Source organism: Marmota flaviventris, chromosome 1 (assembly GCF_047511675.1).
Source record: "Marmota flaviventris isolate mMarFla1 chromosome 1, mMarFla1.hap1, whole genome shotgun sequence".
NCBI lineage: Eukaryota > Metazoa > Chordata > Mammalia > Rodentia > Sciuridae > Marmota > Marmota flaviventris.
The window spans coordinates 49,561,976-49,579,579 of record NC_092498.1 but is presented as its reverse complement, the minus strand read 5'-3'; the positions used below and the strand labels follow the sequence as shown (position 1 = coordinate 49,579,579).

The window sequence follows — 17,604 nt, the reverse complement described above, 5'->3', positions numbered from 1 at the left end:
AGAATGCATTTTAATTCATAATACACTTTCATTCTAATTTGAAAAGATCAAATTTAACATGTATATTGGTCTGAAGTACAATTGATATTTTTAGTAATTTTAAAAATTTTTTTCTAATTAGTTATACATTCCAGTGGAATGCATTTAAGCACTTTGACATATTATACATTAATGGGGCATAATTTCTCATTTTTCTGATTGTACATGTAGAATCACATGGGTAATGCATATATGTACACAAGTCATATATGTATACAAGCTAATAATATCTGTTTCATTCTACTCCCTATTCTCATACCCCATTCCCTCCTTCACTCCCCTCTACTAATCTAAAGTCACTCTCTTCTTCCCTAGTGCCATCCCCCCTTACTGTGAATTAGCATCCACATATCAGAGAAAGCATTCAGCCTTTGGTTTTTTGGAATTGCCTTATTTCACTTAGCATAATATTCTCCGACTCCATCCATCCACAGACTGAAGCCTTAAAGTACAATTGATTTTGTTGTTTCCAAACAGGGGGCAACATAAGCAAGCTAAAGTTAATAAAATGTTGTCAATAAACCTGAAAGCTTTGAGAGTTGAGAGAGTATTTTCAGAGAAAAAATAAAATTCTAGTGTAGTATGTTTCTCCCCAAAGCTTAAAAATACTGATAGAGCTGTCAATTTGGTTGATGCCTGCCAGTCTCCTCTTTCACAGACTGAATGAGGTGTTTTTAGCTAACGCTAAAGAGATATCTTTTTTTGTTTGTTTGTTTGTTTTTTATGTGCTAATGCTATATTTTCCTTAAAATAACACCATGGAAATTGAAAAAAAAAATTAGTGCATTCTCAGGACTTTCTAATATGTGACATATTTGCCTTTTATTTTGTTATGATTTTCAATGGAAAGTTATGACTTTCATTCAAATATAAAATAAACAAAAAATTATTTAATGTATAATCAATGAGTAAGCAAGCTACACATTAAAATTAGTCCAAAGAACATTTGAGAAACTAGGTATTTGTGGAAGCAGGGCCCATTCTTAAGACCCATAGATTAGACACAAAAGTTATTAATTTCTAACACAGATTTAAATTGTAACTATTGGGTTATTTTACTCACCAGACAAACATTTGCTTCTTTCCTAGACAAAATTCTACAAGATAATATGTAACTTCTCTGTCTGGAACTTTAATCAGTAATAAACAGCAAGTTAAATTAGATACATTTCATGCTGTGACCATTGAAAAGGCTTTGCCAAGTGTGACATTAAAGGGAAATGCCCTTTCATTTTCCTGTTTTATTTCTGAGTTTTGGATGCTTTTCCAGACAACTTTCAATATTAGTTCAAAAATTAAAAGTCTGTGTTTATGGCTTATTTTATTTTTCTTCTTTGTCTCTATTGAAAAACCATTCCAAAACAACTTTGCATTTCCAAAGGAAACAGAGGTACTGGGTAGTTATGTGTTTTTTTTTTTGTTGTTGTTGTTGTTTTCCTGAGGATGCAAAGTTACTGTGTAGGGATGTTGCTTCCAACTCCAGAGGAGTATTAAAAAGATATTTAAAAATCTTCTTTGGGAAAGTTAATTATTAATGAAGATATTTAATCTTTCTGTGAAAGTATGCAATTTTAGTATGGACTGTGTGTAAATGATTTTTAAAGGAATATATGAAGGTTATATTTGGGGAAAGGAAAACAGGTGGCCTGAGGCTCTGGGAATAATTCCAAAAGTGGTGCCAGATGTCCCTTTCCATCTCAGGAAGGACCTGGTGCAAGCCAGTCAGGGACTAGGCACAGGTGGACGAGAGCCCTCTGGACCTGTTCCAGTCTTGCTGGAAATGCAGGCTTCTTAGGTTTTGATGGTGCTGAGGGAAACTGCAATGAAGGTGGTGATTTTCTAGAGCATTAGGCAGTCTTTGAGCTCTTATCCCCAAGGCTGTTTAGGGCAGTGAAGAGCACATCACACTGAGCTTGGCATGTTAAAACTCTGTCCCCCCTACTTTTAACAGAGGGAAGCCAAGTGTCAGGTAGGCAAAGATGAAAGGAGAAGTAGAATTCTGAGGGGAAAAGTGCTCTTATTTGCTGTTTGGGGGAATATAAATCAGTATGGTGTTCTCTAAGGTCAATTTGGCACTACCTAAATATCAATATTTGGAATGTTCTTTTAATCAAGTAAAAGAAACAAATCTGATTGCAGAGATAACAGAATTGTATGATGATGCCTATGTACTTCAGCTAAAACATAGAATTTTCCAAGTGGATATCGTCAACCTCTTTTTCACTTGATGGATTTTTTCATAAGTTGGCATTTTGCTTTAAATTTATCTATACTTTTAGTAAAAAAAAAAAAAAAAAAAAAAAAAACTGAAGCATGGCGGTAAGGAATCTTGGCACATATGTGCAATGTGAAAATTAATCAGTTAAGAAATATGTGCATATTATTCATTAACAATAGGAGTTTTAATTTGAATGATTATGTATAAAAATGCACATGTATAATAATTAAATGCATTGCTAAAATGTTTGTTTTCTAACTAGCAAAGCAGTGTATTTTTAATATTTTCTTATAGACTCATTACTACAAGCATTTCAAAAATAGACATAGTTCATTGGGATTCATCTATACACTAAGACATATTACAAGCCTGTTTCCAGAGTTTATCAGTCCCATATACAAATTTTATCAAAAATAAATTTAACAGAAAAATATATATGTGTGTATTCACATAGACACACGCAAATGTTTTTCATTTTGTACTACAGTGATCATCAACAAGATATGTAAAGTATCCTGAAATATAATCAAAATTACCAAAGCCTGAGATTTTTAAAATCTGTAGACTAATATAGGGCAGAAACATTTTAAGAAGAGTGTTATAATTCTAAAAGAGTGGATTGCAGGCATCATATAATTTTTTATAATAAAATTGAAATATGACTCTTTTAACAATTTTATTTTTAAATTATTTTTAAGGAAAGAAGATTCCCCAAATTTATAGCAAAAGAAATGGAGAATATGTACATAGAAGAGTTACGATCTTCAGTGAATTTGCTAATGGCCAATTTGGAAAGCCTTCCAGTTTCAAAAGGTGGCCCAGAATTCAAATTACAGAAATTAAAACGTTCACAGAATTCTGCATTTTTGGACCTAGGAGATGAAAATGAGATTCAGCTGTCAAAGTCCGATGTGGTACTGTCATTCACCTTAGAGGTAAGTGGCTTTGTCACAGCTAGTTGCATAAATGAGGCTGCACAGCAAATTCTGTGACCTGTGCAGTAATGTTTAGAATTTAAAGCAGTGTTATATGTTTTGAGATGTTAAATCACTCCTTATTAGCTTAAAAAACAGGTTATGAACACAAATAAATGGAAATTATCCTTTGAACATAACAGCAGCTGAGTGCACTGGCCTATACGTGTAATCCCAGCAGCTCAAGAGGCTGAGGCAGGAGGATTGCAAGTTCAAAGCCAGCCTCAGCAACTTAGCAAGGCCCTGTCTCAAAAGAAAAAAAAATAAAAGGGCTGGAGAAGTGGCTCAGTGGTTAAGCCCCACTGGGTTTAATCCCCCATACCAAACAAACAACAACATCCAAAACAAACAAACAAACAAACAAACAAAAACCTTAACAGCAGTATTAGGATTTAAATAATAAAAATTTTTGAGGCACAATTTTTTGCCAGTTAAAGTAGTGTAAGTTCATTGATATAGTATGTACCAAAACACACTTGGGTGGAAATCTGATTTAAAAGTCAAATTGAGATTAACTTTGTTTTTAATGTACTTCACTTATGGAATCATCTTTCTAGAATCAAATCAAGTAAAACACAATACAATATTCAGTATTATATATGATAAGAAATACAAAATTCATTTCTAGGATTTCCAGTTTCATTATAGGCACAGCAAATATTATGGAGAACAAGAACAAATGACATGCATTTAAAATTGTGTTCCCCAAAACTTTAGAGTTTCATCCTTTTTAAACAAATCCCTGAAAATGAAAGACACTGATAATTCTTGATACAGCTGCCTATTTATACCTTTCATGATTACATTTCTTCTTCTCTAATCTAGGTATATGATTATATATATGACTAGGTATATGAATACGGGTTTATATACCTCAACATACACACATAATACAAGCATCCTTAATACATAAAAGAAAGAACTTACATGAAGTACAAAGTAAAAGTTTATATCATGCTAATGAGTAGTATTAAATCATTTGTCTTAAACCCCAGCTTTTTTTTCCTCCCCATAATTTCTGTTCAATAAGTAAATACTAGCAATGTCTAGCTTAAATTTGTAGCTCTTTCAAAATTCTTATTGATGCTTATAAAGCTCCTAAGCTCCTTCCTTATATTGTCACATTCTGTCTCCACTGGTCCCCAATACTGTTATTTGCATTTGCTGATTGAAAAAGTACATACAGTCTTAGGAGGTAGTGTCTTAGATTTCTAGTTGATATTAAATCTGCTTAGTCAATGGCAGAAAAAGCAAATGTCTACAGTTGCTCTTTTTCTTCCATTTTTTTCAACTTCAAGCTTGAGAAAAAAACAATTGCCTCTCACTTTTTTAACTTCCAGACTTTGTGTATTAATGAATTAAACCTAGTGTCAGAGTAGAAATGTATGGCTTTCTTTGAACTCAAAACTTCATTCTGGTTCACTTAATGACTCTGCCAAGTGGCCTTCCTACTGAATTTCTTCTCAGTGTCTTTCCTCACATAACGTAAGGGTGTTTAATTCGAAACTACATAGTATATTACAAGAAGAATTTCCTCATCATTTCCTGTCACAAATCTTGCTGACTCAAAAGGTGCTAATGCTTTATTTTTTTAAATTTTACACCAAAAAATCAATAACTTAATTATAATGTTACATTTTAATAAGAATTCAGCATACAAATTAATGGAAAAATTAATTTGTAGAGCAAATTTTATGATGTATAAATCTATTATCTACATATTTAAGCATTCACAACAGAACAAACCAATTCAGCACATTTTCTCATTGTTCAAAAGTCTTCAACAATTATAAATAATTAACTTAGGTATTCTATTTTCTCTCATGAAAATAAAATTAGACTATGAATTAATGTGTAAATGCAACTATGAATTGTTATTCTGTAGCTTATTGTCAGTATGTTAAAGGGAGCAGCTCAGTTTATAATATAATGATGTTAGAAGAATAAAGCTAAAACTTGCATCTGTGTTGTCTGAGAAACTTGCATATTTATAAAAGTGTTTTGACAGCCTCTATTATTGTGTCTGTCTTAGGCAGATATTTTGCTACCGTAGCATAAAGAAATCCATTCTCAGGTATTCATAGTATTTTATCTAGGAGTTTCATGTCTACGAACAAAATGAAATTATATTAAGTGACAACTCTCCAGTACATATCCCTACAATACCTGAGAGAATAGCTGGCTGGTCTTCTAGTTTGAAGAGCCTAAGACATAAGGCAAGCTCATGGTGTCTTGTTCCTCAGACCCCAGATTTCAGCAATGAAAACTCAGACAGGCAAGCATTTAATCCAATTTAAAGCTCTCACATTTCATTAGTCAGGCTTCAAACTGCTTCAGTGGAGGAGTCTTTTTAAAGAATTGAATAAGGATCCTAGGAATAATGTATAAGGAATTAAAGTGAAGATTTGAAAAACTTTGCTCACATTTCACCTTCTCTTTAGAATTACTGCCCATCTCTCCATTCTCTCACCAAGCTCAATTTTTGCCACAGCATTTATTGTCTAAAACATAGTTCACTTATATACTACGCTTATTATCTGGTTTTCCCTTCTCCAGTATGACCTTCAAGAAAAATACATATTTTTCTTTATTGTTTTTTTCTGAGATATCAAAAGCACCAAACCAGTACTGGGCATACATTTCACTCAATAAATATTTATTGAATTAAGATTTTTATGGTATTCAAAAAGCATCTAACATACAGGTTTATGTTTCCGTTCATGAAGTCTTTAGAAAGAATAATAGAAGCTAATTCTCAGAAAACTAAACCATGCATTGATATGTTAAAATTAAATACTGAAGTAAAACTAGAGAAGCAAACATTCATCTATGAAGTTATGAGTCCATAAGCTGTACTGGAGATATATATATATATATATATATATATATATCATGGTTAGAGTTGGATTTTCACATTGAATTTCTTCATTAACATTAGACTAGCAGCCCTTCCTCTGTATGTGTGATATATGGTCCCTGATTTTGCCATACTGCCAGCATCACTATCTCACGAAATACACATGCTTAATTTATTGTCACATAACTCCTTGGTCGATATATTGCTCAGAAGCCTGTTAACTAGTGCCTTCCTTCTTTTTGCTTCTAAGACCGATAGCTTTGTCTGTTATATCCCTATTACATCAGGCACGGAGAGATTGAGAAGAGAAGATGCACCATAGATCAATTTTATTTTCTGAAGTTCCATTATCAAGTTTTTTCGGGAATTGGTTGAAATAGAAAATTGTGTTAGTTGATGGTCCATGGTATTCTTGGCTGTCTTTATCACTAGTGATTGAGAGACTAGCTTTGTTTCCCTGCTCTTGGAAGATCTAAGTTGTGTTGTTGTATTTAAATGTATAAATTCATCACAGAACTTACATCTTTAGAAAGTGGCAAATCTTCAGGATAAAACCTTCCTGGCAGAGATGGGGTATTGTTTTGAGGGCTGGAATGCTGTTTGTTTTGTGGTTTTTGGATGTTTTTTTTACAGTATCTTGTATTAGAGGGGATAGAAATGACACCAAGCAGATGTCTCCTTTCTTCTTACCCACACTCTATTAAATAAAATGCAGAAGAAGTTGCAGTGTGTGAACAGTAATCCAAAACATGAACCAATGCTGTTAGCATTTCTAGACTTGTGGAACACAAGTATTAAGTGACGCATATTAAGTGACCATGAAAAAATTTGTCATTGATTTTAAAAAGTGGAGTCATGGTGGTTAAGTCCAAATGTAGTTGTTTTTTAATCAGCATTGTTATATGTTTCATTTGTCTCAATATCTGATTAGTTTTACTAAAAGTACCCAATTTCAGTGTTACTAATTAGACACTTGAATTATTAGAAATACCTAACTTGGGGGGATTGGAGTGTAGCTCAGTGATAGAGTGCCTTGCATGAGGCCATGAATTTGATTCCCGGTATCCCTCACAAAAGAAAAACAAAACTATTTTTTTTAAAATCAGGATTTAGTACTTTATCCCCATTTCCATGAATATTATAGCATCTGTGAAAGATGATATTATTCTCCATCAATTCTTCAATAATTCTTAGTCTATTTTCACTCAGTCCTTAATTTTATTAATATATTACTATACATTTCAGTGTGACAAAATTACAGAACCCTGATTGAGGAAGGAGGCCTTTCTGAGTTTGATCTTTCTTATTTTAGTGATCAGTTTTCCAGGTTTTAATAAAAACAAAACAAAATATGCATTTGTATTTACAAACATAACCCTTCTTCTTTTTCTAGAGCTAGAAAGTTAGCAGTTTGTTTATACAATTTCAAAGAAATTGTTTGTATAAAGGTTCATATCACAGTTCTATGAAATTATGTCTGTAGTTATATATTAAATGATTAATAAGTGATAGCAATGATGTTTTGGGTATATATTTTGATTGCTATGTAGTGTGAATACTGTTATTTGTATAAACATACCATGCAATCAATAATGAAATTCATTCACATACATAAAATGCCTTTGAATTGATTTTATAAATTGTTTTAAGAATTTATAAAAGTTCATAATGCAAATTTTGATTGAAAACACTGTAGAAAATAACATTCATATTTTATGTCTACATCCAATAAGAATGTTGAGTTATGGTATTATAGGATTGATAGCCTTTTAAGCAAACAAAAAGCTCAATTTAAAAAATGTTTCCCTTTCACCCAAGAGTTATAGATATAAAAGGAATATTAGTTTTCCCATGATTTTCCAGTGTTCTGCATTAAATTAGTACATCCCTTTAATGGATTGAAAAAAAATTTTTCTTCATCAAGCTAATATTAAAATGTTCAGTGGCAATTTATAGTTTCTATTATATTTTGATAATGTGAAATACAGCAGCCATAGATAAAATTCTTTTATGAATCATAATAGTCATTTAAAATGTGTGAGTGTATAAAAGTTCAGTCATGTGTTGATATCAATGAATTGGTATCACCTGACCATGTCTCTGATAATAAATGCCCCATGTCACTCTCTGTGGAGCACAGCGTGTACTCCTCTTATTTTCATTGAATTTTTATTTGTGCTTCTGCCCTACTTCATTCAAACTTGCTCTAATTTGTTAAGATCTGAGTTGAAAGTTCACTTACTTTGCTGAGGCTAATTCTTAGGATCTTTAACCTTACTTTTTTTAAGAGCAATAATGAGTTATTTCTTCAGAAACCAAACTGCCTCAAAATAGTCATTTACTATACCTTGGATAAATAGAGGTATATTATAAAGAAGGCAAAATCCTAGCAATGCTATCAAACAAATTTTTCAATGGGTCTTTCTTCGTAATTGCAGTTTATGTTGCTATTTTTTGTGAGTTGCTGAATACTATCAACTTGACATATTATTTTAAAATCATTTTTTTCTTTAGATTGTCATAATGGAAGTGCAAGGTTTGAAATCAGTTGCTCCAAATCGAATTGTTTACTGCACAATGGAGGTGGAAGGAGGAGAAAAACTGCAGACAGACCAGGCAGAAGCCTCAAGGCCACAGTAAGCTAGTCAAAAAAAAAAAATGTTTTTGCTTCCAAAGAAACATGCTTTATTTATCTGCAAAACTGTAGGGTATTTCACTTCGAAACTGCTATTTGACTAGCTTTGTCTCACCTGTGTTAAAAATTGCTGTGCGCTTTTCTGGATAATGATGCTCTAATTAGGACTGTGGCAGAATCCCTGTGTAGTACAAACAGAGTTCAACATGCAGGTGTGAAGCTAATCATTATGCAGTAAAATGTTTGTAAGTCATTTATAAAGAAAGCATGAGTGTTGCCACGTGTTCCTTAAAAGGTAGTGCATAATCCTGTTTGAATTACTGGGATTGCACTCTATAACTTCACTCTTTTTATGTTAATGGTTTTGTGGTGAGATAAAGGTAGATTCTGATACTGGAGTGCTGCACAATGACTTAGAATATTTCTGTGAGTAAACTTGAGTTAGAGAACTAATTAATGACTTCTATACAATAATCAGAGACAATAAAGCTGTTTTTGCTGACAGTTTAATGTTTCAAATTCTGGGCATGAGTTTAATTAAATATGGAAGATGTTCTCTTCAACGGATTCAAACTTGGGAAACACTGTAGTCTCTGTGAGAAATAACCAGTATAGCTTGAGGGATTCAGTTGACCCTAGCTTGTCCCTCCTTTGAACATTGCCTTTCGAAAACATTGTTTTTCTTCCATTTGATCTTTATTTAAAGTAGCTTACGTTTTCGGAAAGGGTTTTCTCTTTTCTTAACATTAGTATGTAGCCTGTGTTTCCAGAAATCCTTTGCTGAGGTCCTGACTAGCATTGGTTAGTCACTGAAGATGAAGAATGAACCAATGAACCAGAAATGTGCATTTCTTTAGAGAGGGCACTCTAGCAGAATAGAGCATAGCAGGAGAGATGTGCACAGAGCATTATGGTGTTGAAGAAGCAGGTTGACACTTTTTACCCTGCCATACAAAGCCCTACATGTCTGCCTCTGTCTCTTATTACCTCTGGCACCTTTCTTCTCCCTCTGTTCCCATGGTCCACTGCCCTTGGTGTGCCCTGGATTTCATACAACCCCTCAAACACCTGCCAGCCCCTCCCTGTCATAGCACTTGCTCCTCCTCTGCCTCCAGTCTCCTCCCTTCTTCGCAGAGCTGGATCTGTGACATTAAGAAGCTCAACTGAAAAACCAATTCCTGAGTATACACGACTTCCCTTTAGATGACCCAGTAAGAAATAGATCATCTCTGGCTCATCACTTTTTAATGTGTGAGCTGACTGGCTTCTTTCATGTAGCATAGTGTACCTGTTGTAGCAGGTATAGGGACTTCAGGCATTTTGATAACTCACACCTTGCTTATCCGTTCATTTTGGCTGATGGATGCTTGGACCATTTCTACATTTTGGCTACTGTGAAAAAATGCTATAATTAACATGGATATTCAAGTAACGAAGTCCTCATTTTTAATATTTGGTTTACATACCTGGATGCAGAATTGCCGGGACATATGGTGATTCTATGTTCAATTCTATGTTTTTGAGGAACTGCCAAATTGTTTTTCACAATGGTGACATGATTTACATTCTTGCCAGCAGTGTATTAGGGTTTTAGTTTCTCTACATTTTCGGCAGTACTTCTGTCTCTCTCTCCTTCCCACTCCCTTCTTCCCTCTCTGTTATACCCTTGCTAGTAGATGTAAAATGGTATTTGTGTTATTTTCATTTTGTTTAATAACTAATGATATAGAATGTCTTTTCATGTGCTTTATTAGTCATTTGTATATGGTCTTTGGAGAAATGTCTATTCAAGTCCTTTGACACTTATTTAAATTAAGCTGCTTGTCTTCTGGTTGTCAAGTTCTAAGAGTGCTTATATATTCTAGATTCTAGACTTTTTCCTAAGATTTTTATAATTTTGACCCTTACATTTAGGCAACTGACCCATTTTAAGTTTGTTTTTGTGCATAGTGCATGTAATATAAAGGTCCAACTTATTTCTTTTGCATGTGACTATTCAATTGTCTCAGAAACATTTGTTGAATAAACTTTTCTTTTCTCATTAAATTTTATTTTACCCCTTTTGAAAATCAATTGACTAGTGATACATGAATTTATTCTGGACTCTGAATGTTATTCTGTTGATTTATATGTCTACTTTTATGCCGTTACCACACTGTTTTGAATACTATTGCTTTATAGTAAGTTTGGAAATCAGGAGCACAAATCATTTCATTATGTTCTTTTTCTAGATGTTTTTGTCTGTTGTGAAATTTCATATAAATTCTAGGATCAGTGTATCAATTTTTGCAAAGAGTCTGCAAAGCTTCCCAGCTGAGATTCTGATACAAATTGCACTGAATCTATAGGACAGTTTGGACACTATTGCCATCTTAGTAATAAGTCTTTGACTCATGAGCATGGGTGTCTATCCATGCATTTAGACATTGAATTTTTTTAACAGTGTTTTATAATTTTTAAATTATAACTTTTGTATTTGTATTTTTTTGTATTATTCACATCCTTCTTTTCCTTTAGGTCTAGTTTATTTATTCATTTATTTATTTTGTTTACACTGCCTTCAGGTGGAAAGTTTGGCTTTTCATTTGCTCTCTTCTTTCTTAAGTTGTAATTACAGCTATAAATGTCTATAAAAGTCCTTCTCTGCTCTGCCTTAGCTCCCCCATATGTGTTGATAGTCTACTTCATTTTCATTCAGCAAGGAGCCTTTGATCAGCAAAGCATGCTATGTGCATAGTCAAGGAAATCAATGGAAGAAGCTTCTTAGCTGAAGGAAATGATGCTCCAAGTCTCACCATAGCACCCCAGTGAAGGAGGGAGTTGAGGCCTTGTCACCCCTGGAAGCATACTAGTGTACTTGTGAAGCTCTTCAGTGGCACTTACATTAGTTGATCAAATGTACCCTACTTGTCTATTAGACTTTGAGGAAGTGGAATAGCTCTAAGAAACATGGTGTAGAATGAAACCATATTTCATTCTACAGAATCTTTTAAAATCATTTTATTTAGATATAATATATATCTAACAAAATTCATCCCTTGCAAGTTAAATAAAATAAAACCTTCCACTTGTGCAACTCTCATCACAAATTCGGGTTTAAGACACAATTTGAAGATTTGTCATGCCCATTGGCAGTCTATTCCTGCACCCACTCACAGTTTCAGAAAACCACTCATCCAGTTTTGAGCTCTATAATTGTACTTTTCCTGGATACTTTATAAACATGGAGTCATTCAGTATTTAGCCTGTATGTGGCTTATTTTTTTTTGCTTAGCATAATTGCTACAAAATCTTGTATTTAATTTATACTTAAATATTTGTGCAATTAAATAAATTGGCTTTTATCTGAGTAGCTACTTTGACACTGATTTTTCAAAAATAATAAGAGTTTTTATAGACTGTTCTTCATTAAATTTTTACAATACTTATAATGTATTCATAAAGAGATTCTGATAATAGGGGATATGTTACATAAACAATGTAAATGTATTAAAATACTTGGCTATCAAGAAAGAAAATATTACAGCAAGGCCCCAGTAGTCTTTTTTTGATTACTCTTTCCATAAGGAAATTAGACAAAAATAGCTTTTGTGTTTTTCCATGAACAGAGTCAACTTTTAAAATGAATTACAAGATTTGCATTGATAGTTGTTTCCCAGGGGCGATTTTACCTTAGAAATGTTATGTCCTGACTGCTGACCAACTGCAGCTTCTCAGTAGTGTGGGTATTTTCATCCCTAAATCATCTTGCACAGCAGGAAAGAGATTCATCATCATCAGGAATTATGCTTCAGACACGTTTCCTAAATTTTATTGCTTCAACAGTTTGTGCTTTGTTGGAGATCAATTCGTCCTTCTGTCTGATACTAATTAAAGTGCCTTATTTAGTCCATATTTCCAATAAACTTAATCAAGATTTCTAACCATTGCCTTTCATTCCTGTAGTTCAGATTTCCTGCCAGCAATTAAGTGGAAACTGCATGTGAAGCTGGTGAATAACTTAGAATGTAGGACCTGGGATCCAGTAAAACTGGGGTTGATGGACAAGTTTGACTTATGAAGAGTGGTGGTAAAGCAATTTAATTTGGAAAGGTTTAATTTTCATTTTTTACTTTTTTTAATATACGAGAGGGAATGCAGATAGATTGTATTTTTCAGTTATGGATAAAACTATATTATTCATGGATTTTTAAGTTGTCATTTTATAGTGTCAGTGAACCAAGGAATTTCCATTCTCTGTGAATGAGGTACAGAAGTGCTGTTGCCACCCTTTAATTGCATTTGCTCATTGCCGGACATTTCATTAATTTCAGCTTTAGCTGGTACCCTTAATGATACCACCTAAAAGGAAATGGAGAATATAAGAGGAACCATTAGTGGGGAAGGGGAAATTTGTTATGATTTTGTCATAGTTTTGAACTCCCTGACGTGTACTGATTTTTATGGCTCATTCCTTTCCCACGGTGAACACATGTTGCATACCTCTAGTTAATAATGCCTTATGCAGGTTCTACGTAGACCTTGATACTAGGGAAATAAAGGCAAGGAATTTGATTATTAAATACAAAGGAGAACATGCAGAATGAGATCTAACCTTTTCAAATATTTCACTGTACAACAGAATACCACAATAATAAAAATAAAGTATACTGACAGAACGATAACTTAAATATCGGTTGCATTTATTTGTTTAAAAAAAAAAAAACAACAACCAAACAACCACCAGCAAGCAACACAGTTTTTGTGCCACATCCATGTCTCTTCTTTGTCCCATAGAGCTGTTTTATTAGAAGTTTATTGGATCTGCTTTCCTCTCTCTGAAACCATTAAGATAAAAAGGCAAGAAAAACTGATGAGTTGCATCATTAGAGAAGTATATTTATGGATACGAATACAGAATATTCTTATACCTCATGAAAATGATGGGAAATACAGTCTCCAGTACATATTTCTGGAAACTTTAAATTCTTAGCCAGAATTGTAATCATCTATTGAAAGAATGTTGCGGCTACAAATGGAAAACTTATCAGAATGACAAGATACTGAAACAAGTGTTTGAAAGAGGTTAAGTACATTCTACATGTAACTGAAAGAAGCTAATGATGCTTCTAAAAAGCATATTAGTTTTCACTTTAATTTATTAACATCAGAATTATTTTTGAAGTATGATTCTTTGGTCAACTATCTTTATAGATTAGAGATAGAATAAATTTTTACATGATACACCAAAAAGTGTGTCTGTTTTTAATGAAGTAAAGTGACACTCAGACTGCACCCAAGTTTTGCCTTTTCTCATTTCCGTCTTTAAAATTATGACAGATTGCTTCCCCTTATTAAATTCACTAGAAGTAACATGTCTCTAAGACTGATACTGGTGGTGCAGAATAAAATGAAGCCTGAAGAGACAAACATTGGCCCAACACAGAAATTCATTGAGAATTTATTCATGAGTAAAGAAAGTTCTAATCTGTGGATCCTCATAATTAAACACAAAAATATGGTGGATTAAGGTTCCAGATGCTGTCTGAAAGTACTCCTCGGCTCCAATGAGAAACAGCAGTGAGGCAGTTTGGAAAGACATTTAAATAATTATGATTACTATCATTCTTGTGGTGGATTTACAGCTTGCCCATAACTTATCCTTATACTATGTGACTTTTTTTTTTGTTAAGATCAGTCTCTTATAGTTGTTATTGCTTCATTTGATTTATGTAACCAGTTACTGAGCCAGTTATTGAGTTTGGCAGGGCATAAGTAGCAAACTTCATTTTTATCCTTGCACTATCTTCTAGGACCTCAGGATTTCATTTCCAACCCGCCTTGAAGACATCTTAACAGACACCAAGCTTTTTTTGTCACTTTGAAGTATTAAATAATATGTGTAGGTATTAACAGTTTCAGGCTAGCTTCAATGGAACTTACACATTTCTAAGATTTATCTTGCCCCTCCAGCCCACCCAAAAACCTGTGGTGGGGAAACAGTGCTGAGTTCATTTTCCTCACCGATTTTGTTTTGCCTGCTCATTCATGCTGGTTTCTATAGGTCTGGTTTGGAAGAAGAGAAGGAGAAAATGTCTTTGTATATCGTCCTTCTCATTAGCCATTGCTGTCTGTTATGGCAAATGCACACATAAAAATCTTCTCTGCTGCAGTTCTTAGAATAAATCCCTCACTCCACATCCAAGCACTTCTGATAATACACCTTCCCTCACAGAATGATGCACCCTGTGGCTGTCCTCTTTGCTCTCCCTCTGAGTTACTGCTTTAATAATATAACCCACATATCCTCTTCCTGCTTGCATTTCATTTCCTTAGGAGATGGCCCATAACCTGTAAGCTCCTTGAAGACAAGGTCTGTATATGGTATCTCCTGTTTTCCCATGAGCACTAGCCAGTCATGTGACTGTATAGCTGCTTAGTAATCTAGTTAAAGTGCTGTATCTACCATTTATGATAACACAGCATGTGTGTTTGTGTGTGTGTGTGTAGCGGGGGGGGGGGGGGGGTGAGTGGTATGGTCTTTTCCCCATTGCAAGCTCCATTTTCCCTAGAAATTCCATGGAAAACGTGTTACCTTTAAAAATGCAGTTAGTTCTGTTTCTTGGATGTGCTCACTTTAGTCTGGAGTTCTTACAAACACATCTGGACATGAGCTGTTCTGGCTAGGCCGGTGTTTGTTAAATTGATATGTGAGACCCCCTGGATAAATAAGACATCTTCCCACAGGCTACATAGGCACAAGTGTCCTTTTAAGAGAACTCACATGACTTCTCTTGTTACTTAGGTATCATTACCAAAAGCTCTTTTGTAAAAGAAATGGCCTTCTGTTCCTCAGTCTCCTTTTCAAAGTGACCCTACTTCCACTTTAAAAAAAAAAAAAAAAGGTATATTTCTCACCCAGACTTTCCTATGGTACCTTGTCCCAGTGTGGAAAACCCTTAAGAGCCATTCAAAAGGAAAAACATTATTGTTAATTTTGAGAAAGTTAATGACAGATGATATAATAATTTTTCTTTACAAATTAGCTTCTAATACTTTTACTTTTTATGATTTTTGGTCTATTATATGTGCTAATGGTATTCATTGTGCTATATTCATGCATGTACATAACTTTATTTGATCAGTCTCATTCCCCAGAAGCTGACCTCTTCACTCCTCCAATCCTACTCTTCTACCCTAGTTGTCTCCCTCCTTTTTTAAAAAAAAAAAATTAGTGCATTGTAATTATACATAAAAGTGAAATTCATTGTGATATATTCACACATGAATAAAGCATGATTTAGTTCATTTTGTTCCCCAGTGCCTCCCCTTGCCCTCCTCTCCTACCTCCCTTTCAATCCCCATTTCTCTATTGATTCCCTTCTATTTTGATGATATCCCCCCCGCCCCCCACCTTTTTTTAAACTCTCTGGCTTCCTCATGTGAAAGAAAACATTCTACCTTTGACTTTCTGAGTCTGACTTATTTCACTTAGTATAATGTTCTCCGTCTCCATCCATTTACCAGCAAATGACGTAATTTCTTCATGGCTGAGTAAAATTCCATCGTGTAGATTTGCCACGTTGTCTTTCTCTAGTCATCTGTTGACAGACACTACTTGGCTTTTTAGATAGTTTTTATTGATGCATAACAATTATATAGGAACAGTGGGTTTCCTTTGGCATATTAATTCCTGCATCTAACACATTGATTGATCAATTACATTCCCAAGTACATTCCTAAGTGCCTCCCCCCAAATTTACCCTCTTCTCTCCTCCAACCCTTTTCTCTATTTTATTTGTCTCCTTTCCATTTTCTTTCTTTCTTTTTTCCTTAAGTTCTGGCTTGTTTTACTTAATATGATATTCTTCACTTCCATCCATTTTTCTTGCCAATGACATAATTTTATTCTTCTTTATGGCTGAATAAAACCCCATTTTGTGTGTGTGGGTCTATGTGTGTGTGTATCTGTATATACACACACATACATACACACAATATTTTCTTTATTCATTCATTAGTTGGAGGACAGGTAAGCTGGTTCCATGACTTGAATATTGTGAGTTGTGCTGCTATAAATATGGGTATGCCTGTATCTGTATAATATGCTAACTTTAATTCTTTGTGGTAAACACCCAGGAGTGGCATAGATGAATCATATGGTGGTTCCATTCCTAGTCTTTTATGGAAACTCCACACTGATTTCCATTTTCACCAGCAGTGCATAAGGGTTAATTCTTTCCTTGCATCCTTGTTAACATTTATTATTTGTGTGCTTCATTATTTCCACACTGATTGAAGAGAAATGAAATCAATCACTATAGGGAGATGACATCTCAATGTGGTTTTGATTTACATTTTCCCAATGTATAAAGATGTCAAGCATTTTTTTCATATAATTGTTATCAATTTGTTTTTCTATGGAGAAATATCTGTTTAGTTCATTTGTCCATTTATTGATTGGATTAGATTTTTTGCTTTTTGCTTTTCTTTATATATTCTGTATGTAATACTCTGTCAGGAGAGTAGCTGACAAAGGTATTCTCCTGTTCTATAGGCTCTCTATTCTACTTTTGATTCCTTTGCTCTGTAGAAGCTTTTTAATTTGATGCAATCCCATTTATAGATTCTTAGCATTATTTCCTTAGCTACAGGTATCCTACTGAGGAGTTCAATGCCTATGTCTACATGTTAGAGTATTGATACTACGTTATATTCTAGCAGTAGCCAAATTTCTGGTATAATTCCTAGGTCTTTGATCTGTTTTGAGTCGACTTTTTGCAGTGCAATACAGATTTAGTTTCATTCTTCCACAAATGGATATCCAGTTTTCCCATCACCATTTGTTGTCCAACATATGTTTTTGGTAACTTTGTAAATATCCACAAAGACACTGATTTTT

The 17,604-nt window shown here is 33.8% G+C and overlaps 1 protein-coding gene across 3 annotated transcripts in view; it reads left to right on the top strand.

Annotated features, from left to right (window-relative positions):
- Cadps2 (calcium dependent secretion activator 2) overlaps positions 1–17,604 on the top strand; it is a 527,786-nt gene that overhangs the window by 234,138 nt on the left and 276,044 nt on the right. For all 3 annotated transcript variants that reach the window (XM_071612817.1, XM_071612816.1, XM_071612815.1), the window contains 2 exons: positions 2,956–3,192; positions 8,603–8,724. In XM_071612817.1, the coding sequence (XP_071468918.1) occupies positions 2,956–3,192; positions 8,603–8,724 (359 nt within the window). The remainder of the gene's footprint in view (positions 1–2,955; positions 3,193–8,602; positions 8,725–17,604) is intronic.